Here is a 26,554-nt window from a genome sequence, read left to right as displayed (position 1 = left end):
TATGCTAAAAAATTGCACCTGCTGTTTTATATAATAACGCAAAGAAAAATTATGGCTGTTTTATTTTGTTTTATTTATTGTTTTCATTTTTTCATTTATTTTTTGTTTTAAATATGCTTGAGTTACAAATTGATTCAAAAACGCCCTCTTGAAAACCGCATTTACGTACGTTTATTAAGATTTGTGGGGAAGTTATAAAACGCTTGCTGTCGTTCAAACATGTACGTAAAAATGAGTTTAAGATAATCTGAGTTATGCGATTCGTGATTCTCTTTATTTTACACAGAATTACATGTTAGCGGATTCCTTTACACAAATATACAGAACCTGTATGCAACATGGCCCCTGCTTTTGCAGGAACGAAATATCTCTTATTGTACACATAGAATAAATTCGTATTTTCTTGACCAGTATTAATGAATACAATTTAATGTAACACTAAGGTAAGATTAAGAGATCTTTTCAATGAACTTGAACTGAGTCAATCTAGCTTATTTTACAAAAGTTCGCGTTTGTCTTATCTAATACAATTGAATCTTTATACACAATGTAATTCGCGTGTCATAAAATTGAGGGTCCATGCATAGAACTTTTTCGATGCAATACATTATACAATCTTACACGTTTATACCATTGATTATTTTTACAGCGATGTTAATGAAATTTATACAGAATACATTCTGCTTCATACTCTAAGTATATACATGAACCGTTCTTCTCTGGCAGTTTTCGAATTTCCTTTTTGTTTTGCCATTCTCATTACTTCAAAACCGGAGAATCAATGTTTTTCCATGAAGCTGCAATTTATACTATCGTAGAAAATCCAATGTGAAACATTGCATAGTATGAAGTTAAAATTATTATGAAAGTTGCATAGTATGAAGATTGGTAGAATAGAAGACTGTGTAAAAAAGTATAGGAAACGTTTTTGATATTGCTTCGAATAGAAAAAACGTAGTCAAAATCACCGCAGTGGGAAGATACGATAAATGCAGTTGAAGACTTCCTAAACACTTTTGGCATTCCTTTGGATACCGATTGATGATTTCGGCTTCTCGATTTCTTGTTGTGCTTCCCCTCTTACAGTGAACGTTACGTAATATTTTTTCGAACGATCCAGTCTTTCAGCTGGAAGAGCTATTATTTGCTTCTCTTCTCCATGTGTTACTTCCACCTGCAACAAAGATAGAATTTTTTGTACAGTTTCGTAACGTAATTTTTAAAGAAACACGTGCATTACTTATATTATTTTTGTTCAAATAAATAAGCACATAAGGATTTCATTTGACACAAACTAACTTGATTTGAATCAAGTATTTAATTATTTACTATTTAATTATTTAGTATTTCATTATCGCACTAATGCAACTCTTACATAATTATTTTCTGTTCAAGTAATTAGATTTTACCCTCATTTGCCCCTTTCCACGGCTCTCTATCTTCGGAAGAAGATCCGCTTGTTCTTGGCCGCCTCCACCTACTGCAATTATAATCTACAATCACAATAGGGAAACTGATTCCTTTTGAAAGTCATTTGGATTGGATTCTCGTACTCAGCATACCATTTCGGAATTATTAATCATAAAAATAGTAACATTCCTTTGAACTTTTCGCGATTATGTATATGTGTCTCATGGATATTCTTTCAAAAAGACGTTGCGAAACTTTTGTGTATAAAAATTTCTTATGAAAGAATTTTCTATTACTTCCCAACTCATTAATTAATTAGAACGTTAATGGGGGAAGATTGAGAAATATTATCCAAATGTTATCACATCAAACGTTGATAATTAAAAGAAATTAAAAAATACAATTAACATTGTATAAATTTTATTATTATTCGACTATTTCACGTATAAACGTCTGAAATGGAATCCTGAAACTTATTAACTATGGCAATGCACGGAAATAACGTACGATATGTGTACGCAGGGAAGGAAGTGTAAGCACTAGTGGCGTGATGACAGCGGTGAGTTTTTTGGATGCATTGCTTCGCTTCCATACAGAAGTCTGGAGTTGCTGGCCTTTTTTGAATCTTCCTCAGCTGATCGTACAGAAAGGCCTCGAAGTGCCTAGTAAGAAATATTACTTTTTCATTCACAATACTATAAAAATATATGCTAAGTCAATTAAGGAATCAAAAAAGGAAAGTCAAATAAGGAAATTAAGGAATTAAGGAACAGCAGCAAACGAGTCCTATATATAGACTTGATAGACTGTCATGTTATTCATATGATACTTTTAAAAAAATTGATTTTAAGACAGTCGTTACAAAAAATGCACAGATAGGAGTAATGGGTATAAAAATCAAAGTGACACAAAAAAAAGATCGTCTAATTGTTTTAAACAGCGTATTTTTTATATTTAGAAAACAATAACCTGAACGTTAAGGGTTGATCGTATTTTGCCACACCAAGGGTGGGTCCAGACATCCCAGCTTTATGGAAAGCATCCACCTGAAACAAAGGATATAATTCAGTGTGATTTTAGATTCTCATTAAGTATTTTGAATTAAATAAGATCTTAAATTCCAATTAAACAGATCAATGCATAGATTATGTTGCATTTTATAGGGAGAAATAAGCAAGGTTATTACTTGTCTCTTAACCAAAACTTGTTCATTCGCTCTGCCATGACGTATCTGTAGTCTCTTCAGTTCCATCAGTTGGAAAAATATCTTTCTTTCCAAGTGATATCGTCGTAAACTGATTTGGACATCTCTTATTATGGTGTCTTTGTTAAGGGATTGTTGCTTATCGCTGTTTGGACAACATTTCATGATCCTTCTTCTCGGTATCCGTGATACCCTAGGGCTGGGTTCTATGCCACTATCCCTGCCGCCGCTGTCACGGCGTTGTTTCCCTTGCAGTCGACTGACTCTACTTTCCTGAGGACTTTGAACTCGTGTCAAACGAGTTCGAGTACCGGATTGTACCTTTGTGAAATGAAGAGAAAAAATAATTGTTTTAAGTTACGAGAAGACAATCTTTTGGTTGCAACATTATTTACACAATATGTATTACAATACTATTGTTGATATGATGTTTCAATATCACGAATTAATGTGAATCCAATATTACAAATTAATGTGAATCTATTTCGTACTAAAATATGACATTACATGATGAAATGTTCTCGATGGCAGATTTGAGAAAAATGGCCAAGGCAATCTTGTGCATTTATATGCCTTTCAAGTTTCATAAATTTCTATCACTAATCGATACGAATAAATACGAATGATACTCGCATGTTGTTATTAACATTATAAACTGTTGAAGGTCACCACCTTTTTAAGAAAACTCTACATCTGGTCTTTTTAGCCTTCTTGTTTTTTTTTAGTAATAAATTAATTTGAATAGAAAAGAGAAAGCTGGCTGGCAAATGTGTTTGTGAAGGCATTGACGAAGTCAAGGTCCAGATGTTTATGACAAGAGTCGGAAAATATTGGAAGATAATTGTTTGTAAGGATGTAGAGTTTTAGGGAGGGTGTTGAAGGTCACTGCTTTTAAGAAAACTCTACATCTGGTCTTTTTAGCTTTCTAAAGCATTTGAAGCCATCGACAGCGCATAGACAAAAGACTGCGAAGAAGGCAGGCCATAAACAGTCGAAAGGTGACGTTGGCTTCAGGGTTTTTCAGTTACAGAGTAACACTGCTAGCGTGCGGATCTGGACCAGCTCATATTATTATTTCAACTTTTGTATCTTTTTCACTTCCGTATTTCAAATATATTTTCTACCTTATAATTTATCCATGCGTCTCTCTCATTATACATCTAATAACCTCAACATAAACATTTTCAAATTCACGTACAAGAAGTTTATTTTATCTTTTAAACCGATTATACATACATCTATTTCGTAATTACTAACATTAAAAATTATATTTCATACTTTTATACTGGGTGTATAGTAAATGTCACATTGAATTGCATTATATTGATTTAAAGGATAAAATAAACTTACAAAAATTGAAATACGGTAAGTAATGTAATTTTCCCCATTAAATATGTCACAAAGTATATTGCAGGGAAAGATGTAAGATCAATCATGGCGGTTTATCGCCAGTCTTACAAACGATGAGGAAAGACTAAATACTGTTTCCATCCTACTTTTTCTACCAGTTTTAATTTTATATTATTTTCAGAATTAGCCTACTTGGGGTAACGAGTCGGTCGCCGAAGTCCTGCAAACATCATGACCAGCTCGAGACATTTCTTCCTCGCTTGTGCTTGGCAATACCCTGATGACACCCATCTCATTATCATCCTCGGCTTCCGTCTCGTGTTCTCCGTCCTCCCCGATAGCGTCTCTGATCTCCTTGTCAATTTCCTCGTCCTCTTCATCCCATTCTGGACTCTCAATCACCGCCACTATAGCGCTCCTATCTGGAGAACGTTCTTCTGAACTTTCGAACAAACATTTTCTTACCGACGATCGTCCAGTTTGTCTAATCTTTCCCGTTGACGGTCTCGAGCGTCTGGTTTGCGCCGATTTCGGAGAACTTGAGGAACTTTCGTCGATATATCGAAAGGTCTCTACTAAAAGCACGGGAAACGGTATAAAGACACTCATGGAGTGATTTCAGTACTCACCTGTCCCCAGTGCGTCTTCCATAGGATGTTTCTTCACTTTTTTAGCTTCGTCTTCATCCTTATGATCTTCTAAATCGGACTTTGCAGGAGACGAGTCTTGAGCAACTTCCTCCTCGTCGTAAATCTTTCGTTTCGTGGCAATTGGTGTATCTGTGCTTAACGATTCGTCTTCCATTAACGCAGAGTCTTTAGAGGATGAGAAATCGACAGATTTTCTATGAACAGCTTGTTCCTTTTCATCCGGTGACTCTTTCGTTTGTACGCCGTCAACAGCAATTTCATCCTCCTTCTGCACTTCTGACGTCTTCTCTGCAACTACTTTGCTCGTTTTTTCCGTGGACAATTTCATGGAAACGTTTTTCGTGGAAGATTCGCGCTTCTTACCAAATTCTTTCCTCCTTTGGGTCCCGCCGCTCTTTTTGGGACTTTCATCCGACTTCGAAGACGAAGACTTTGATCTTTTTTCATCGAAAGACGCCTTTCTTTTTACGGTTACAGATTTAACTTTTGATTTACTTTTCATTTCTTCCGACGTCGACTTTTTCTCTTCTCCTTCTGATGGTGAAACGCCTTCCACGGCTGTCCTTGGTGTAGTGTCCTCTTTCTCTAAATGTATTTGACTTTCCGGACTTTCAGATTTGGTCGTTTTCTCCGAATCTTCGTGGTCCTTCACTAAGATCGGCTCAGACACGTCCGTTTTCTCACTACGCGTCTCTTTATCAAGATTCTCGTCAGGTTTCGTTCCAGATGACGCTTCGTCTGATTTGGAAACAAGATCGTCTTCCTGTCGGCTCTGGTGTTGTTGATACTCTCCAGAATCCAACGTGGGACTTTCCGACTCAGTCGGCTCGCGTGCGTCTAACCTGCCTGGAAAGAGGACTCTACAGAAAATTGGCAGAAATCTTTTTTCAGTCAAATCTACAGGGAATTAACAAAAATGTTTCTTTAACAGTAAGTTAAAGTTTCAATATATTATGCATAAAAATAAATTCAGTAACAATGATATTGACATACTTGCAGTCCAGCTATTATTCCGTTTAAAGTCTTACCTTTCTCGCTTTCATCTTTCCTCTTATCTTTCTTCTTTGCCCCATCACTGAACGAGGTCTCGATTTGATCATCCTGATCTTTTCTCGTGTGGTCCACGGCTTTCGTGTCTTCTTTCTCTCGGTCTGATTTTACATCCTCTTTCTCTTGGTCCCGTTTGGAATCTTCCTTCTCCCGACTCTGCTTCGAGCCTTCCTCCTGTTGAATTTTCTCCTGCACAACCTGCTGTCTCATTTCTTCCACATCTTTCTTCAAACTGGCAGCTTTCTGCACGAGATCGGTACGTGATGCGTCACTCTGCTCTAAAATATCGTCCGCTTTGCCTGAACTGACGTCTCCCGCTATTTCTTGCATCTCGATCACTTCCGTTCTTAATCTGTCGTCGAAGGTGACTTCCTTCGAAGCTTCCGCTACGGATTTTGGCGTATCTGGACCTTGATCTTTATGGACCATCGCTGTCACTACGACGCGTTCCACCGTTTCTTGACTGGTGCTGTCGGTCACGTCTCTACGATATCGACTTTCAACGATGTTCCCTTCGTTTTGCTTTTCTTCGTCTATCGATGTTCTAGGCGTTTGTTCGCTGTGAAGCGTAGATTCTGTTGGTCCTTGTTCTTTGTCCAGCGAATGCATTCGATCGGTTGTACTCTCGCCATTGTCCGATGTTTTCGATCTGCTGGATTTCAATTTCCTTCTGGTGCTCCTGTGAGTCTTTGTGAATTTCGTTTCTCTGGAACTTTCCCTAGGTGTCTTTGATCTTCTTCCAGACACCACCTTCTCGCATTTCTTCTCCAAAGATTTTCGTACCACCACCACTTCCAAGCTGTCGTCGCTCACGCTTTCATCGTCATCGTCTCTCTTTGAACCCTCCGTTCCATTAGTTTTGCTCTCGTCTTTTCTCGAATCGAATTTTTGCTTCGACGTGTCTTTAGCGCGTTCGTAGCTGTCTGACTCTGAGGATGATCCGCTTGAGTCGTGTCTGGATTTCGATGATCGTTTTTTACTTCTTTCCCTTCTCAATTTTCGATCGGTATCATCTTCTTCGTACCTACAATATTTTGTCATTATTATTTATTTAAGAGTGTACTTTTGAACGAATAATGGATTCGTTACTATTCGTTACTATTATCTCTGCAGAATTATTTGATATTTTATTATTATTTTAAGTTTCCCGAATAATTGGTAGTTTCCGATTATGATAGTAATCAAATAAAGGAATTATATTCGTGCGATTTGAAAGTATAATTTCTGAATGTTTCAATTTATGTTTTCAACATTATGTTTCAAATTTCCCAATTCCCATACTTTCAAACTTGCAAATTCTTAAACCTGCAAACTATCAAACATTTAGGTTTTTAGGTTTTTGTATTTCCAAAATTTCAATCTCTTACACTTCCAAATTAACGAATATTTACGTTTACAAATCTCCAAATTTTCAGCATTTAAAAATTGTCGAGTTCTTTTTGTGCTTTTTTTACGAGGAAAATAAAGAAACATAATGCTTGATAAACGTAAATGAATAGAAAAAGAATATAATTATGAGAAATATGGCGTCCCGGGAGAGACGTCAGGCTCTCGGGATTCCAGTGTTGCCAATATCAAAACATAGCATTGCTCGTTTCATTTGCTTTATGCTGTTTGTCTTCCTACGTTAACGAAGTTTATTAGTTTTACAGATTGTAAGTGAATCGTGGCAGCGATGTGGCCGGCGGTGCTTTTAACGGAATATTTCGTAGCTTGTAACTCGAGTGTTCGGTATCGGATCAGCAAAGGCTTTTGATCGCCGATGCTGCACTGCCACATGCGTCTCAGTCGAAGCGCACGTCGAGCTGTCTGTCTTTTTCCTCTATGTCTCCCTATAAGATCGTGTTATATTTCAAAGTAAGTCCACTGCACTTTGTATTTGCATTTTCCTTCGCAAGTTGTCCGTCGAGTTCACTTGCACTGTCATAGAACTTAAAAATTTGTAGTTTTTCGAAATGTAGTACGTTAAGATGAACTTATGAAATATTTCTTTGCAGGAATAGGTTATTTTCGGCGTAGCACGGGTAAATACGAAAGTGCGGTCTCTCCCGGGCACTTGAGATAGATGCTGCACTTTTAGTCGGCATTCACACGACGCTCACAACGACACTGCATCAGTGGATGCTAAATGGGCTTAAATGATGCTTTCAATGTTTAAATTACAAAGAACATGCATCATGTACGATATTATGTGCAACGACAGTGGAAGAAAGAAGAGAAAACAACTAAATTGCAACTCGGGCAAATTACAATGAAAGACTGAAGAACAGAAATAATAATTTCATTGTACTTTATAATTCTATAAAATAAAAATACCTTCTGTACAAAAATTTCGACTATATTAATGCATAAATTTATAAAGACTTGTTTCTTGGCACTTACAGTGTTTTCTACAAGCACTTTCCAACTAGCATCAAAGAATTTTGCAGTGAAGGATATAACGAGTGAATGTAACAAGTGTAAATTTTGAATAACACATATTATGCATTGGAAAAATATAAATATGCGTATGTATGTATTAGGTTGTCCAAAAAGTTTCTTTCATTTTATAAAGAAATAATAGATGCACAACATTTTTCGTTTTATATTATTTTATTGAATCATTGTTCTATTGGAACAAAATGGATCATACGTAATTCAATAAAACGAAAGAAACTTTTGGGGCAGCTTAATACATCTACTGTACTTCAGCTTCCGCAACTACGCGGTCAGTCGGTGTCCCCAACCGACGCGTTACTCTAGGAAACACCGTATGTAATTTAAAAATATCTTACCGTGCTGATTCACTACGAGCTCTCCTTTGATGATCTTTTTTCGAGGATGACTTCGATAATCTAACTTCTTCCTCGCTGAAGCTCCGGCTATCCTGGCGCGCCAACTTTCTTAAATTTCCTCTTCGTCGCGTTCTCTTCTTAATCCATTGCTCCTCGTAGTATAATTCCGGAAGTTTGTAACTACGATCTTGTCTACGGGGACTGCTTTCCGTATCGGTGCTGCTATCCAGATGCCTCATTCGCAATTTCGTTGAGAATACTGAAATCGATTCGATAAAAATGAAAAATCCAAAAAATTCGAATTAAACTATTATGGAAATTGCTTCGAAGGGAAATTGGTAAAAGTTCCAGCATTTACGAACGAAAATTTTGTTCTAATACGAAATCGACTATTTGGTAAAATGAACGTACTTGTATTGGTTCTCAAACACGCAAGTAAGTCGGATATTGTCATCACAATTTCTTGAAAAACATTGAACAATTTATTCACAGTTCTACGACAAGTCTCGGAACATTCAGTTACGATTCTCTGATAAATCTTATAAAATCTAATCATGATCCCCTTTGACAAGTCTCGAACAATTTATTTTTCAATTATTACAACCGCCACTATCGCCACAATTACTAATCGCAATTAGTATTATCACAACAATAATTTCCTGTCCACTCTTTCACTGCTATCGAATAACTTTTCAATGATTCACACGTGAACCTTGTAGGATTCTCAGACAACTGGTAGAATTGTAAGATAACTTTCTTGATTCTCAGTCATACTACACTACCACAGTCTTGCAGCTTTCACCACTGACAACACATATTTTTGCCATCTATAACCAAACCTCTTGTCAGAAATCAAATGAATATTTTAACGTAAGCCATATTTTTATATAAACATTCAATCTCTTTGCACATCGTCCTATTCGTATCTCACCGGTGCATCACTTCCTTTGCCAAATCACAACCGCATTTAGCACGTATCATACGTGGCAATCAACAAAAGACTTGGGTACATCGTACGTCTTATGAAAACGACATTTCTGTTAGAATGAAATGCAAAATTTTACTACAGAGTTGTTACTTTTTTATGTCGTTTCTATATTAGGCTAGGGACAGTTGTTGTTCGTATATATATTATAAGTAATGTAAAATGAAAAGAGAATATTATCACATGCAATGACAGACGAAACCCTTTGAGGTAAGGAGATCCACGTGAGCGTCACTCGATAACATCATCGATAGGATGCGTATGTATCGGATGGCTCACTTAAACTAAATGATACGTTAGAAATAAAAATATTCATTAAGATATAAAAGTTTCAATAGCGTATGAGAAGATCCCTAACCTCGCAAAAGGATACGATAAAATAATTGTATATAATACATAATAAGCTTGTCACAAATGTCCATAAAGCTTGTACCATAAATAGGAAGTGATACATCAAATTTGATTACGGTTTAGTACGACAAATATGCAAATTATGGCTATCTCGTACCGGTATCTTAATGGAGATTGTCATTCGCGTGTTATTGATACTCATTGTTACAACGAATTATCAAATGTCCCTAGGAATAAAGTTATGAAGAAAAAGTGGCGGTTTATAAGAAAAATTTTAACGCCAAATGTTTAGCCAAAAAGTCTGATATTGCGTCTCTGAAGCTCATAACATAGAACATAAAATTTTTTCTACGTATAATACACGTTATAAAACTTTTCTTATACTTAATACACTTTAAAGACATTTTTGTAAATAAATACGTATATACCTGACCTGACCTTTATTCGGCACAGTTTTCTGCATCTTCAATTTCTGTGCCGTAGTACCACCGTGCATTTGGATCAATTTCGCGCAATCCCTGTGCCCCCTGTAAAGCGCCGCGTCCAGAGCTGTCATCAGATTGCCTTTGCTAGTTCGGAGAACAGCATTGATCCTCGCGCCATTGTCCAGAAGAACCTTGCATACATCCAAATGTCCATGAAGGGCAGCCACGTGCAAAGGTGTCTTGCCATCTTGCGTGGCAACGTCCAAAGTGCTTGGCCGTTTTTTCGCCAACCATTTGATTAATTCGATCCTACCGGAAGCAACAGCTTCGTGGGCGACACCGGTTCCTCGTACACTTCTTGCGTAAAGAGAACCACCGTGTTGGGCAAGAATCTTCAAGGTTTCCAGTTGGCCTTTCGCTGCCGCACAAAGTGCTGGTCTAAAATATTTCAGATTTTTTTTTTTTTTAACTTTGAGCGTTCTTTGTATTTTCGTCTAAGCTGAATATTTTTCGTATTCTCGTTTGATTTAACTTTTTTGATTTCCTGGAAGCCAGATATTACATATTTTAGCTCATTTCCATTTATACATTCATTTTAACTTTTTAACTGCTCGAGTCACATTTCTTAGTTTTCATATCTAAAGGCAACGTCTATGTATGTAAGTACATTGTATCAGAAACGTGTATCATTATTGATAATGACAGTCTGTCTATATGTAGTATCTATAGACTGTCTGGTATTGTCCTATTATTATGTATGTACGTATGTGTATATGCAAGATAATAGTGTCAATGAACTCTATGACCTATGAATTCTAATTCTATTACTACTGACACCACAAAATCAATATTGACATAGACGCAGTATGGTCAGTAGAAGAAATACAGTAAGGTCGTAAAACTGGTCAGGAGTAAATTATTGGTAAAGTATAGGTAGGTCGTAAAGAAAATAATTATAAATTGGGACATTTTGAGAGACATAGGGACCTAGTTCAAGACGCTGTACGTATGATGTAAATCATCCAATGGTATAATTGAAAAATTGACCTGTTTTTAACTTTACAGGAAAGTAAAAATTATCTAAATTACAATATAAATATAAATTTTCTTATTATTTTATTTAGATATATAGAAATATAAGATTTCGTTGAACTCTAAATTTAATCAAAAGATAATTTGATTACAACCCTTCCTAAAAAATTTCAAGTGTATTTACTGAAAACTTACTAAGTTATGAATGCACTCAGTTTATAAACCTTAGCTTAAGAAAGACGTTCTAATTTATGACCTCGCTGTTTTGATACCACTAATTAAACGCGTATTCGATTACTACCAAAGACTCTCGAAATAGAAATCTAAACTTCTATTACTTTTGTCATACATCAAGATGTTGAAATGCCCCAACAAATCTTTCGTTTATGATGCTTTTACCATAGAAAACTAGAACGAGTATTCTCTGAGAACTATGCACATCCAATCTACTTAATAGATTAGTGAAAAATAAATTTCCTGTTTTAATTGATAATATCAATTGTTAATATCAATACAATTCTTTTTTATTTTAACCGACAAAATTGTATCATAAAATCGAAGTCTGTGCTTCAATGAACATTCGTTCTAGCTTTCTACAGTACTTACGTTCTACCCTTTCGATCCTGTCGATTCGGATCGGCTCCTAACTTTAGAATTAAGGCTGTAGCATCAGCATGACCAAGAGTGGCAGCATAATGTAGGGCTGAACATCCATTATCGTCTACGTGATCAGGGTGCGCACCGCAGAGATTCACTAAGGCCTCGACGCACCTAGCGTGACCTCTGGAAGCAGCGCAATGAAGTGCCGTCAGGCCATCCTTGTCTGCAGCTCCTGCGGCAGCTGAGCCACCGGCTCTATATTTTAATTATTGCTTTTAGAATCATTCGTCTTCTTTCTTCGTTGAACATATATCGAAAAACTTCTTCCTACCCGATTTTGATGATTTGTATACTGACTTGGGAAAAGATGGAAGGCATCTCAATTCGATAGATATATTTTCTTCTTTCCTTTTTTGGGTTCGCCGATGTATTCGAAATCGCTTGACCAATCGGAATGATTCCTTTTGCCTCATAAGGTATATCCTCCCGCTGATTTTGGTAATAAACTTTTTCGGATTTATTTATTGCAAACTATTTTCCTTCCTAACATTCTAATTTTTGTTCTCCTATTTTAACAATTTTTATCAACTTTTTCCTGTACACAGAACCGTCGACCAGGCTTAGTTTTCGAGATGTTCGTAAATCCTGTCGATACCATTACAGTGAATTCTGCTTTTAATTGTACATCTGTGGCAGCGTATGACGCCTAACCTTAATTGAATGGTTGTCTGGGAAAAGGATGTATGTTACATTTCATAAAACTTACAGGGGAATGTAAAAACAATTCATTGTTCACTGTATTAATGGAAGAAGCAGCTAGTGTAACATACAACATTCTTCCACTTTGAAAAAGAAGTATTAAGTTAATAATGAGAAAGTAATCGCAAACACAACATTGGGTATAAAAGTCATTGTTTTTGACATTGGCAAGTAAATTTTTGAGAAGTCATAAAAATAATTCTTTTTTTTAAACATACTTGGTAATACGCCTTTCTTTCTCCTCTTCGTTACTGTTTACTCTCTTTCTAACTACAGCAGCTCCTGGCCTCTAGTGTCATTGAATACTAAGAACGTTGCCAGAGGTCTTCTACATCATATTGGGCCTTATCCCCCGGAAATTTCTTAGGTTTAGATTAGATGTCATTTTATCTGACCGCCATTGTGGAACGGCCGGTAAACAATATTAACGCATACCTTGCTACGAACGCACAACTATAGGCAGAATTCTCTATAGTGGTACCGACAGTTTTTAGCAAATATCTCAAAAATCAAGACCGACTGCCATTTATATGTATAGGAAAAAGATATTCAACATGCCGAGGTTTACAACATATTTCAAAATCATCGAAATCGGAGAGGAGGTAGTTTCTCTGCAGTTCCACCATATAATATGTAAGTAGCTACAGAATTTCAATACATATTCGTCGTTCATACGTAATCGGATCGTTTCTAGATCTCACAATTAATTAATTATATATTACGGTACTTTCGGGATCGCGGTACGTTCACATGCAGTTTCAGTTGCATAGTTTCGAGATCTCGATATGTTTGCACGCAGTCGGATAGTTTCGAGATCTTAACGAGTTTTATACGTTCGAGAGCCGGCTCGATCTCGCCCGAGTTTTGCCGACCCGTTCCGAAGCACGAAAGTCTCATGAATTCGAGAATCAGTTAAAGTATTTCATACATTTTACGATATAAATATTTAACGTTGCAAAATTCAATTCTAACTCCAGTGACGTCACTTATGAATGTGATAGTTTTAAAAAGAATTATTTTCTCAAATTACCATTATGTATTGTTAAAATTTAAAGCGTCATTCTTTGCGCGATAAGCTACCTTAAAATAGGATTGTTTTCGGCGTTGACGTTCAACGACAGTGAAAGACCGCGTATTCGAACGAAATCAAACTTTACCTCGCTAAAGCCAACACAGCTTCCACGCTACCGGCACTTGCCGCCCATAGAATCGGCTGTCTTCCATCTTCGTCTTTCGCGTTCACATCGGCACCGAATTCCAGTAGAGTCTGGAGAACTTTTAAACCAACTTTCTTAGGTACAGCAAGTTCCGCAGTCGCGGCTGCACCACAACACTGAGCGGCATAGTGAAGAGGAGATCCTCCGCGAAGATCGGGTGTAGATGGCCGAGCACCCGCCGCTAACACCAAGCGAACACATTCTGCTTCCCCGCACACTGAACAACAAATGAACATACATCTTTATTTCTTTATCGAGATTTCAACTTTGCATGTGCTTATCGCGATATAATTGTTTGCTAACAAGTCAAATTTTTGAAACCTTCTTCAGAAGGTATCATAATTAGGAAGATAGCAATTCAAGGTAATTTAGTTTTTAGAAACAGTTGTAATGTTTCAAGGGATTCGTTGCTTACACTTTTTGTATTGCTATTTTTTTATTACTTTTAGTTTCCAATTACTTACAGTGAATTAAATATCAATTAAAATGCCTTATATTTCGTAATCTTCTAATCGTACATAAAATGTTTCCTAAAGCTGCTTATTAGAATGCACATAATGTACTCTGTAATGATATTAATAAGAAATAAATAAATAAATATTTTCATGACTATTATTAAACAACATAATATCATTCGTACTGTAGCAATTTAAATAAATTTAAATTTTAAATTTAATATATATATTAACTTCGTAGGCCTTTTGCTTTGCAAATGTCGTAATAAATTATATAAGAGCATGGATTAAACATTTTGAACGATAGGTCTCTGTTTTTATACTAAGAAATTCAAGGTGGTTAGTTATTTTAAATATAAACATATAAATAAATTTATTACGCATATTAAACTAGCAATGAACTTTTTTCGCTACAATAATAAAATTAAATCATTTGATAAACATTATGTAGTAAGAATTAAAAACATCATTATTATGCGTACGCCTGTAACTTTTTATTTCTTGTTTTCTTTAAATAAATTACCATCCTGTCAGTGAAAAATGCAAATTAGTAATATTAGCAGTTATTATGCGATATATATTAACATTATAAAATGTATACAAAAAGATGTTTTATCTGAATTAACATCAGCTATAAAGTTTCCAGCAGCAAACAAACTAATTTTTATGGGAAGTATTTTCTCGAAGCCGTCGCCTTTCTAAGAAAAAAATATCAACAACGAGTACATATGTAAGCCAAACAAATCGCGTAGTATAGACTCATCATTGGTAAGATAGACTTCCTTCGACCACAGTTCTGCTTGTCTTCGATAATAGACTCGCAAGATAGCGTCGTGTCCCGCGTGTCCGTATTCGGAACACTCGGCGAGTAACGTTACAAGCGATAAAGCAGCGACATCGACAAGTAGGTCGGAATATTACTTGGTGAGAAGTTGCCTTTGTTGCGTCCGCACTTGCAACTCGAGGCGTTCGTGAATTACACAGATGCGACTCGTCGATAGAGAAAACTTTCTTTTTCATACCGTAAATCCGACAGACGAACGTAAAACATAGGCAATTGCGGTGTACGGCTATAAATCTCTGGTCATTTGAATACACCAAGGACGACTATGGTCAATCTCTCGGTTTATCTCGGCGTGGGTCTCACTCGCGTGTTCCTTAGAGAACCGGAATGACGTCACCAGAACTGACCCACTAACCTTACCTGACCAATACTGAACCCTTATTTTATCGGAGATTAGTAGAAAAGATACGCCCTGTAATTCACAGTTTCCGCAAATTCTAAGGAATCGTTACTGAGCTCGTGTGGCCGTTTGCGATTCGACCTTTCATCCGACGAAATTAAAGCTAACTCTTTATAAGCCAATTTATGCCCACTTTCCACCGCGGACTTAAACGACGCTTTGGCTAATCTTGATCGCCAGCGTATTCTCTGACCGTAAAATTACCATTCACGCAAGATGCAGTTATTGCAAATTGAATATTACATGCAGGGTGTAACGTCGTCAGCGTTTGGATGAGCAAGAGAAGATTTCATACAGAGTGCGATTGGAAGTATAGAAATGTACAGGTAAGGATTTCTTTTGCGCGTGTAAAGATAAATGTAAATTATAGGTTAAAATTTTTCCATTGGAAGGTTGATTTCTCAGGAATAGGTTAGTCTCGACTTTGAAAATTCATTGCATACATATCATCGCCTTGCTGGAAGCGAGTGACTCTATTAGGAAAGGATATTACGTGGAAGAAATTCTTTCGGAATACAATTTTTCAAGTGTTATAGAAAATGACTGGTAGCTTGATTATTTAACGATGAACAAATTTCTTTTACAAATTCTAGTATTAGTCTTTGTATTTCTAAGATCTTTCTAAAATATCTATTATATAAATATACGTAAGTTTGTATTGTTTATACTGTTAACGAAAAGGTTAGAACAAAATTTGAATTATGATATTCTTGCTATATATTGTAATTTTGTATAACATAAAAGAATGTTACTCCCACCTTCCTTTTGAATTAAAATAAAACACTTGCTTGGAAAAGATGGGATAAATTTTCTTCCTTTATAAATCATCCTCGATAGATTAAAACTATGGTTAATATACGCTGACTACATTACTAGAGAATCTTTTTAGAAAATATTTGTATGAAATTTTAAATACACCAGCGATATTCTAGGTGATAGGCGGAACACCATGTATAAAATATTGTTTTCTACAAAGAAAGTGCCATGTACAATGTGTCTAATTTATTTCGAACCGCTCAAATATTTGGAAAAACATGAAAGATGGACAGATCTCAGACAAAGATTGCAATGCAGCGAATGATACGAAAGACACAAATGTGTAGTGTTTTCAAAACCTCCAAACGTGAACTATAAAGATATGTGCTAATGAAAAGACGTGTCTGTTCAAAAATTGTAACGTGTACTCCGCAGGAGGTTTCAAAGTCATCGTATAGTGAAATACACAAGAGTACAGTATATCGTGTAACTTGTCCCCGAAATATTTTTTTGTACCATTTATGTTTTCCGAAATAGTTGAGCGATTCTTGATAAACCGGGCATACTGTATGTACAGATTAAACGTAAAATAAGGAGAAAATAACGGGGAAGATAGAGTGACTGATAAGGTTAGGTTGATTGATTCGAAGTATGTACACATCTAAGTGATTTCCAAGAACACACTGAAACTTTTCGGTAAAATACGTAATTCGAATGTATGGTGTATGTACGTATACGAAATGCATCAAGAGTGCCACGCAACCAAACAATTATGAGCCAATTGCAAATAAGGCTATTTAGAGAGTCCTTGGCCAGAGTTATGCATTACTAATAGTTAGAACGAAATTACAACGAAACAGATCGAAATATACGAAACGTGAATACATGGAAAGGTAGAAGCAATAAATAATAAAAGAAATGCATAAATTAATAAGTAAATGTATATATATATGTGTGTATGTACATATCGTGCAGTAATAATTAGACTCGTATGACGCTAGTGTAATCGCTAGACTGCGGATTTTTATGCGCTTAGGTATGTGAAATGTGAAACGTAAAAATCCATAGAATGCAGATAACCTAAAAAATGTCACAATAACCATTATACTATTCAGTAGGGAAAATAATTCTCTATCTACGTTACATTCTTTTAATCGTATACAGGAAAACACAAATCTGCGTAAGTATCCTCAGTCTAGTGGTCATCGATCGTCATAGCGTTATCATGAAAATACCAGTCGCCCAATGAAGAACACTGTGTCCCTCCAGATCCTTGGCATTCACGTCGGCGCCGTTTGCCAATAAAACAGCCACTAATTGCGTATCACCTGCGATGACAGCCAAATGAAGCGGCGTGTGTCCTTCTGCGTCTGGTGCATTTACCAGTTCCGGTGCCGCCGCCGCGACGGCACCTGCGGTTCCAGCGTCCATGCAATAGTGAAGTGCGTTCCTCAGGGTACGATCTCTGTAGCCAATCGTTTCCTCTTGCTCTCTCAACAGCCTTAAAACCCTGGCTCTGTCGCCCTGTTGGCAAGCGTGCATCAAAGGCGTGGCGCCGATTTGAAGCACTCTGGAAAAGTTGAACGACGTCCTTTACACGTCGAAAGGAAATCTCGCGGAAATAATGTACGAGGATCGTAGGAGAATGAAAATATTCACGGAACTTGTTGGAGAAATTTCAAGCAGAACGATCCCTCCTATTTGCCGACGTTTCGCAACCGCGACTTCTTCAAACGTTTTCTAACGATGGTTCAGCTTACGCGTAAGAATCGAGACCCTGCTGCTAAACAGCGCAGCGGTTGAATAAATGCATGCATCGATCGCAGGGGAAAGTGTACCTGTAAGGCCTTTTTTTCTGATGATCCTGATACCGTACGGCGCTGGGCACATCACGCGACCACTGAGTTCCAGGCGTTTTCTGCCTCTGACGATGATTCCTGTATGGTGTCAGCGGGGGCAAGGACACGTCGGCCACACTTTTCTGCTGCTTCGGTTTTGGCTTCTCCTGGACCTTCAACGGGATCGGTGGAGTCTTAGTGTCCATGCCCGTCTCTGCCACCGGTTCACAATTGGTCTGACCTCGCGTGGAAACATCTTCCGCCCTCTCGGCCGATCGAATTCATCGCGCCGAAGAGAATGTCCGGTTCCTCTACCCGTGAACTGGGTCAGCCCTTCGAATAAGATTCCATGTAAACTTTGTTCGCGCCAGCGAATTCAAATTTTTAACAGATTCCACGTAATCTTTTTGCATTATAGTCTCTTTGGTATTTAAGTGAATACGCGTATATATGCAACGAAAATCGGAGCGTGTACTGTAAGCTGTAAATTTAAGTTGCTTTCTTGTTGCGTGTAGATAGCAGATTATGTTAGGGTTATCGAAAAAGAAGGTTATTGCAAAGATTTGGAAAATGGTTTTCGAGCGAGGGAAACCTTCTGTTTCATAACTCTGATTTATTTGGTTGAAGACAGACGATTAAATTCTATTACAGTCGATTACAAGCTTTATTTCTCAGCATTTCGATATTCTGTCGTGTCTTAAAAATCGTACGACGGATTTATCAGAGGTTCCTTCTCTGCATTTTTAATTTATATTATTATAATTAATTTTATATTATTATATTATTATATTATAATTTATAATTAAGCAATCAAATTGGACGTCTTGATCGAAGGAACAAGTAAACAAATGGATAATTAAAAGCAACAAATGTAATTGGAAAGCTCATTGTTATTAGGTGTAAAACAATTGTTGAAATACCACTGCGCTTAAATAATTGCATGATCATAAATAAGTAATAAAAGTTAACGCTATAAAATTAGCAATAAAGAAGTTATGAACGATAACAACGTCATTAATATTTAATACTCTTTCATGTCGCATAAGTATTTATTATTCGGTTATTATAAGCGTGTAATTAATGTACATTAAGGTACAGTAGCGCGCAACGAATAAGAATTGATCGTGAATGAATGTAAAATGAGGGTATTTCCTCGGCTATCTGATGTCTCTCCCACATTTTTCACAACCTAATTCTAGCACTGTCCATTGTTAAATATTGTCTGGCTGAAAACGCTTTAATCAGTGCGCGCCAGGAGTAAACACAGCCACTGCGTGACTGACAGTGAACGCCTTACAGTTTACAGCAATCGCAACAACAATCGCTACGGAACTACTCACGGACATGCCCGCAGCGTTGCAGCTAAATTTGACAACGTGGCGACGCGACGAGGTGAAAATTTCTATGTAGATTTTTGTAATATCCGTAAGTAAGTTTCGTCGATGTCGATCGTACGGAAAGTTTCCGGGCGGATTCCGTTTTCCAAAGTAAAAATAGCGAATAGTTTGGATAATGATTAAATTGATTGACACCGAGACCTCATTCTCATACGAAACAGCCGACACGATCGCAGATCCCATCAGAAGTTTATCACTAAACTCGACCCGAATTTAAAGCTCGGTTACTGACCACGTGGTGGATTGACCAGGTCACTCGCTGCCATAGAAACCTAACGCCACAACACCTATCACTCGTCGAGAGCTATTATGCCGGGTTTCATGGCAAGGTCGACATATCTCCAATTTTCGTTTCTTTCTCCCCTACATCGTTTCCCCCGCCGTGCGATTAAAACGTGCGATAGAACTCGCAAGACAATGAGCGACCGATAAAACGTCTCGCGCTTGCTTCGTCGAACAACGAATTCAAATAATTGCGCGAGCCAACAAACTCTGTACGCTCGTTCTAACTCGTTTTAAACTGCAAGGATAGGAGCGCCATAAGAGACGAAGAAAGCTGGCGTAGTCTGAGGATTCGGCGTATAATTTGAAAGACGTATGCGGCCGTGGAAAATAGAGCGATATGAATCGATTGATCTTCAAGGGAAAAGAAGTTTGATAAGAAAACTAAAGACGAGCAACTGTGCACGCTACTGGCACAGTAGCACTGAACGAAATTGACTCTATCGGACGTGTTGACGAGTGCCCTTGAGGTTCGCCGTGAAACAGGGCAGTCTAATTTGAGTGGACTATGGAAAGTACAAAACCCGATCGAATCTACCCTACAACCGTGATTACGATCACGGCGAACCACGAATTACAGGCCACACGAACTTTAATGACAATCTACTCAGAAAGAAAGTTTACTCTATGCAGGACAAGATTAACAGATCGTACGAATCTCTCGTGTCGTTGAAAAGCGAGACTTTAACGAAGCACAGAGGGTAGATAGGCGTTTCAAATTTCTGCTTTGATCGCTGTTGTCAATGAAACCCATTTCTACCAAATTGGATCACTTTGACAGATCCGTCCCGTCACGCTCGAAATGCAGAAAATCGTTTCCTAACCTATACATGCATCATCGAAAATGCAATTTGCTCTGCACCTCGAACAGTGTTACCATCGTTCTTAAACAGCAGCGTCTACGTTCCTAACCTGTTTCCCGTCACGTGTCACGCTATCGTGGAGGTGGAACCAGACTTCCAGTCAGTTTATAATGTGTGTAACGGCATGGAAGAATCGATAGCGGTTTTCAAGTAACGATCTATTTTTCCCTGAAAATCCTACAGAGGAGGGAGATTCGTCCTGGCGAGATTCGTTTTTATCAGCGACGAATCGATCCGATTATTCGACCATCACTTTGCACGCATACTTCTGTTGCTCGCTGCGTTCAAAAAAATGATGTATTTGGTTGTCCGAAAAGCTTCTTTGGTTTCATAAGATGATAATAGATGAACGACAATTTCTGTTTTATATTATTTTATTGAATTGTGTGTGATCGATTTCGTTCTATTTCTATTATTATGTTCGTGTATAATTCAATAAATTAATATAAAACAGAAAGATTGTGCGTCTATTATTTCCTTATAAAACGAAATGAATGAAACAGGTTAGGTTTTGGAGAACCTAACACATACGACAGCATGCCGATCGTAAGAATTTGAAATATTTTTAATTTATATACTATTTTTATTTTATTTCATTTAATAATATTTAAATACTTGAATAATTATAGTCAAGGATTGGCTTCTTGCGTCTTTAGACTCTAGACGATCGGCGAATCGCGATAAAAATCGATTTCAAACTAAGAAGAAAGTACTATCAGATACATAGGAGCGAAGAAAGTATTTCCATTTAAATCCATTGAATAGTCGTTTGTAAAAGAAAGCTCTTCGTATATTTTTCAAATTAACATGGTCACGTCAGCCTATGGAATATTAATACCTCTTTAACCTAACTTTTAATTACATCATAACAATGGAATTTTTGAGAAAGTTAACCTTGTAAATAAATAACACATTTTATTTTCTATTCTTTACGTATCTTCGCACTATGAACTATGCCTAATTACTTTAACAATTATCCTACTGATTGGTCACGGATTGGACATCCAATCGAGAATTGTACGTGCCCTAAACGAAATTGCAAAGATTCAAGATCATAGAAAAGGATGTGTCAGTATCGGCAAATTTGCAAACGCGTGACTTATGAAATTCCGCTAGTAGTGTCAATTGGATCGCGAGAGAATTCAGAAAATTCGTGGTGGAGAGAAGTCCAGACGTCGTAAACGCGTCACGCGTATCGACGAAAGAAAAGCAACTGGGTCTAACAAGTAATGCAACACCATGCAAGGAAGAAAGTAAAAGCGGCAAGAAACACGACATCTTTACAACGTTATGAATATAGTGAGCGCCAGCAAGAAAAGTGCATTCTAAATTCCAAGAGCGTTTCTGCTGGAGTACTGAATCAGCGTGGTGCTGTGTAACGAAGTGGCGAACGTTTAGTGATATCTATACACACGTACGACGAACCCACGTGCACGTGTTGCCGTAACGCGGCGATGACTGAAAATCGTTATTTCGTTGATTCACCGTGCCGCACGTCGATCGTTATTGCTCCGTTAATAATTCGCGGAGGCCTTCGTTCCTTCGTGATGGCGCGTCGTTAATATTTAATGATAACATCTCCGGTTTCACGTGAGTTTACGTGCGCTGCGCAGTAACCTCGTGAGAACGTTTGATTAATCGCGTTTATTGGTGACCAAACTGATCGTTGGCGATCGTCGATCGGCAGCAGAACACGAAAACGATCACAGTCGTACGAACAATCATGAGAATCGATCTGAAGGAAGCGGCAAGCGCATGATCGAGGTAAGAGGAATTTTTAACTCGAACTCGTAGTTTCTAGTTTCTATGTTGCTCTCACTTCAACAAACAGAAAAATAATTTTGCTCAAAAGAGTTTTGCTCAAACTCAAGATGTTGTTTATTAACGTTAGAAAAATACGATCGGAAAGAAAGAACGAGGCGCAGTTGAGACTTATCCTTTGATTCGTTGCGTGCTTATTTGAGAAAATTAATGAAAGTGAATGTGAGTTGGTAGTATTAGCGTGTTTGAAGTAAATCGAGTAGCTCCTCTTCAGATAAGCCCCGTATCGTAAGCGTATTTCATTGATGAATATGTTATACGGATCTCGTCTGTGAATAACACGTAGAATAGTTTGTTATGGAAAATGTGTGAGAAATTATTTTTAACGTGTGACCAACAGGACGCTATTTTGAAGGTAAATATGATTGACGAAGCTGACAGATTGCATATTATAATTGTTAATGCGGGAAAATTAAAAATTACGTCGCACGATTTAAACGTGGCGGCATATCAAGATTGTAACGATAGGGATTAATAAATATTTTCATATTAACTTTTTAACATAGGCTTATATAAATCTTCATTTTATAAAAATATTATTTACATAGTTTTACAGTGTATGTTACAGTATGTTATGAAAAATGTAGATGTGAAATGTATGACTGCGTAAGTATGTAGATATGTGGCCATCTACAACTGCTTGCTGTGCGATACACATGTACACTGTCTGTCGGTATAACAACAGTCATCTCGTTGCTCACAAATTCCATTAATTTTATTTTTCCTCTATAAAGCTTTCGTCTATAAATTTTTAACATGTAACTTAAAAAATGATAACGTGCCTGAAAGTATATATACAAATGTATATTTATCATACTATTGAAATAACGTGTTTTATTTCGAACGTGAGCCACCGTGTCCGAGGATTACACGTGCGTTTCATTGACAGTGATAACGTTTGAATTCGATAGGAAGTGCCGAAAGAGCAAATAATATGGGACAATGTTGCTTTGCTTAGAACTTACTTCCTGAAAAATTGCGCTCCCAGCTTTTGACTATTTCCCATTGCGAAGTGCAATCTTGAAAAATGTACTTGCCACTGATTGACGCATCGTCCACGAGGTTTATACGTTTCAAGAACCCTGAAGCGCACCACACGAGGGTAGGACGCGCACTAACATCCCTTTGATACCGCGACTAGTTAATGTAAAGGTTGCCTAGTTACCACCGTCTCAGTAACGTATCAACAGAGGCAGAAACATTTATATGTCTCTGTGATTGGAATCGGATCTTCGCACTTATTACTTAGGTCTACTATATTTCCCTTATTTTCCTCGATTGATTTACGTTCACAATTTGCTACATTCAATGACAGTCGAAACATAAATTAACAACGTCGATACGATACTAATTAATTCTACGTTGTTATTCATTGATATTGATATTGATATTGATATTGATATTGATCGTAATTAATATTTCATAAAAAAGGATTAAGTGGAGTAATGAGAAAAATATACGTGAATGAAACGTGTAAATACGTCTCTTTTATACTGTATATTTTATTTTGATATAAATATCTTCCTATTATATATCATCGTAATTCGTTATTTTTATTATATTTTAGTGTATAAAGAAATTTTTAGTAATAAATGTCCTATTAATAAGTGATCTGTATCTTTTACTAAAAAAATAACAGCGAGATTTTAAACTTTAATTAACAAATATTGAATTAATAATTGGATAATATGTTTATTGAAGTTAGGCAATAAATAATTTTGTATGTAAATAAAATATATGTAGATAATATTACTTTAAAATTTGGTATATAAAAGATATTTAATACAACAGGGGGTATAGCTCAGTGGTAGAGCATTCGACTGCAGATCGAGAGGTCCCCGGTTCAAACCCGGGTGCCCCCTGATCTGATTATTTTTGCTCCATTCCAAACCCAACTTTTTTAAATTCATATTTATTAGTATAATATATTATAATATAGATATTATATCTGTATTTTACAATGCATAAGAGGATAGTTTAATATTTTAACCTATAATGCTATAGTATGAATAACTACAAAAGCATATTATCGTCGTATGTAATATGATAAGACTTGCATGTATTGCAAATTACGAGAATATTGTAATACATATTTTAAATCGTATATTCACGTACTTATTTCATATATGTACTTCTCTTTAAAAATATATAAAATAATTTTCTACATTTCCTCTTGTGATATTAGACTTAATCAGCAAATGATTGGACATTTGAAAATGAGTAGTTTGTACAAGAAATTTTACTGGAAGAATTATTCAACAAATATTTAAGTTGTAGAAGTCACTAGTAGTCGATAATTATATTAACTAGAGTAATTTAAGGGCATCTGCTACAGCATGACAGACTTACAATGTACTGAGATTGGGAGTGGGAATAATTGTAACTTCTCAACGCAACGCAACGTATGACGTGCTATGGCGACGTGTAGCATGCATTGTTTTCAAGTTTCTTTGTGAAAATAATCGGGTCTGAACCCGCAAGTAATACAATTTTGATTAGTATTTGGTGCTTTTAATAAACAGTTCAAGGAATTCAATTCGAAAATCATGAATTATAATCATTCAAGTCCGCGGCGAGGTAAGTTTGTTGATCCATGAATGTATGTCATTTTATCTATTGAATCCATTACTATTCGTGGTTTAGATTTGATAGTGTAATGAGTTTATTTTAATAAAAATAATGTATTTATTTATTAATATATTCTACATTTATTGAAGAATATGCGTACAATATAATATAATATTACGAAACGTTATATAGAGGTTATGATTTCTAAGCCTCTTATTTGATAAAGTTTTAATCTTTATATTGAGATAGTTATGTTTTATTATAATAATATTTTGTGTAATGTTATTTAAATGAGAAATTTTTAATAGGGAAGCCAAAAAGATTACTTGACCCATCTGCTGGTATTTCTGCATCAGCATCGATGCCTCAGAACCCATACATGTATAATCAGCAGGTAAAGATTAACAGGCGTACTTATTATAAGTTATTGTAGAATATGAGAACTTTGTTCTTGTTTGATCTAACAGATTCCTATGGATAATGGTATAGTACCAGAATATGGTTACAACATGCCAGAACAACAGCCTCCACCATATGGATTTAATATGACGCCGATTCAACATTACCTACCTCCTGAAAGTCGTGGGGATGAATATGCAACCTCACAATTTGCGACACAATTATTGACACAGCCAGTAGTTACAAACATGGCTGTACAATATGGAAATGTTTTGGTTGGATCTGGGAAACAGCAATTTGAAAAATATGTGCCAGTTTCAGCTTTAAAATATTATTTTGCTGTTGACACAAATTATGTTGCTTCGAAGCTAGCTTTGTTATTTTTTCCATTTACTCATAAAGTAGGTTATCTTGAATCTAGTAAATAGAACTTAATTATCTTCAAATAAACGAAAATAAACGATTAATATTTTCAACAGGACTGGTCTGTGAAGTACGAACAAGATGCTCCATTGCAACCACGTTATGAAACAAATGCACCAGACATGTATATTCCAACAATGGCGTTTTTAACATACATAGTTTCAGCTGTATTAGTTTCAGGAACTCAGGAACGTTTCACCCCAGAACAGTTAAGTATTTTGGCTAGTACTGCTCTTGCTTGGGGAGTCATGGAACTAGTTGTGCATATTGTAAGCCTCTATGTGATGAATCTTGAGACAAGTCTTTCAACATTAGATTTGTTAGCTTACTGTGGTTATAAATATGTCGGTATGAATACAGCTCTTTTGGTTTCCTTATTATTTCGAAAATTTGGCTATTACATAGTTTTATTGTACTTCAGCGCGTCTTTAGGGTTTTTCCTTATACGGTCGCTAAAGCTAAGAGTCATTCCACAAAATAGCCCGTACACAGCTTCTGGAAATAAGAGGAGACTCTATTTTATACTATTTGTAGCAGGTATTCAACCTGTGCTAATGTGGTGGTTATCTTATCATTTGGTTTAATCAGTAATAATGTGGAAAGAAATTGAAATACGTTTAAATAAAAACGAAATGTGTATATTTATTTGATTATTCACATCATATGTGCATTTTTATAATAAAAATTTCTTCCAAAAATTA

General features: G+C 36.4%; 2 protein-coding genes, 1 long non-coding RNA gene and 1 other non-coding gene across 11 annotated transcripts; 3 read left to right on the top strand and 1 right to left on the bottom strand.

Annotated features, from left to right (window-relative positions):
- Positions 1–252: 252 nt before the first annotated feature.
- LOC122576852 (ankycorbin) lies at positions 253–23,801 on the bottom strand. 7 transcript variants are annotated; one of them, XM_043747691.1, is made up of 15 exons: positions 23,429–23,801; positions 18,101–18,433; positions 17,498–17,832; positions 13,748–14,024; positions 11,838–12,086; positions 10,213–10,637; positions 8,439–8,697; positions 5,643–6,688; positions 4,594–5,460; positions 4,157–4,539; positions 2,597–2,935; positions 2,380–2,456; positions 1,918–2,072; positions 1,410–1,493; positions 253–1,174 (listed from the first exon to the last, which is right to left on the bottom strand). In XM_043747691.1, the coding sequence occupies exons 2-15, from the start codon at positions 18,304–18,306 to the stop codon at positions 1,125–1,127; spliced, it is 4,752 nt and encodes a 1,583-aa protein (XP_043603626.1). In that variant the 5' UTR covers positions 18,307–18,433; positions 23,429–23,801; the 3' UTR covers positions 253–1,124. The 7 variants fall into 7 exon arrangements, with proteins under 7 accessions (XP_043603626.1, XP_043603624.1, XP_043603627.1 ...); XM_043747689.1 differs by having other exon boundaries at positions 1,410–1,480; positions 23,429–23,799; XM_043747692.1 differs by having other exon boundaries at positions 1,410–1,480; positions 4,157–4,386; positions 23,429–23,799.
- LOC122576855 lies at positions 7,062–7,994 on the top strand. Its single transcript, XR_006319925.1, has 2 exons — positions 7,062–7,521; positions 7,662–7,994. It is a non-coding gene; the product is annotated as an uncharacterized LOC122576855 (long non-coding RNA).
- LOC122576854 (protein YIF1B) lies at positions 22,246–26,554 on the top strand. Of its 2 annotated transcripts, none has more exons than XM_043747698.1 (4): positions 22,246–22,406; positions 25,340–25,425; positions 25,499–25,831; positions 25,910–26,554. In XM_043747698.1, exons 2-4 carry the CDS (start codon positions 25,393–25,395, stop codon positions 26,435–26,437), a joined length of 894 nt encoding a protein of 297 aa, XP_043603633.1. In that variant the 5' UTR covers positions 22,246–22,406; positions 25,340–25,392; the 3' UTR covers positions 26,438–26,554. The 2 variants fall into 2 exon arrangements, with proteins under 2 accessions (XP_043603633.1, XP_043603631.1); XM_043747696.1 differs by lacking the exon at positions 22,246–22,406 and adding an exon at positions 24,837–25,040.
- On the top strand, positions 24,254–24,325 carry Trnac-gca. Its single transcript has one exon. It is a non-coding gene; the product is annotated as a tRNA-Cys (tRNA).

This window comes from Bombus pyrosoma, linkage group LG17 (genome assembly GCF_014825855.1).
Source record: "Bombus pyrosoma isolate SC7728 linkage group LG17, ASM1482585v1, whole genome shotgun sequence".
In the NCBI taxonomy this organism is placed as follows: domain Eukaryota; kingdom Metazoa; phylum Arthropoda; class Insecta; order Hymenoptera; family Apidae; genus Bombus; species Bombus pyrosoma.
This window is presented reverse-complemented; position numbering and strand designations above follow the sequence as displayed.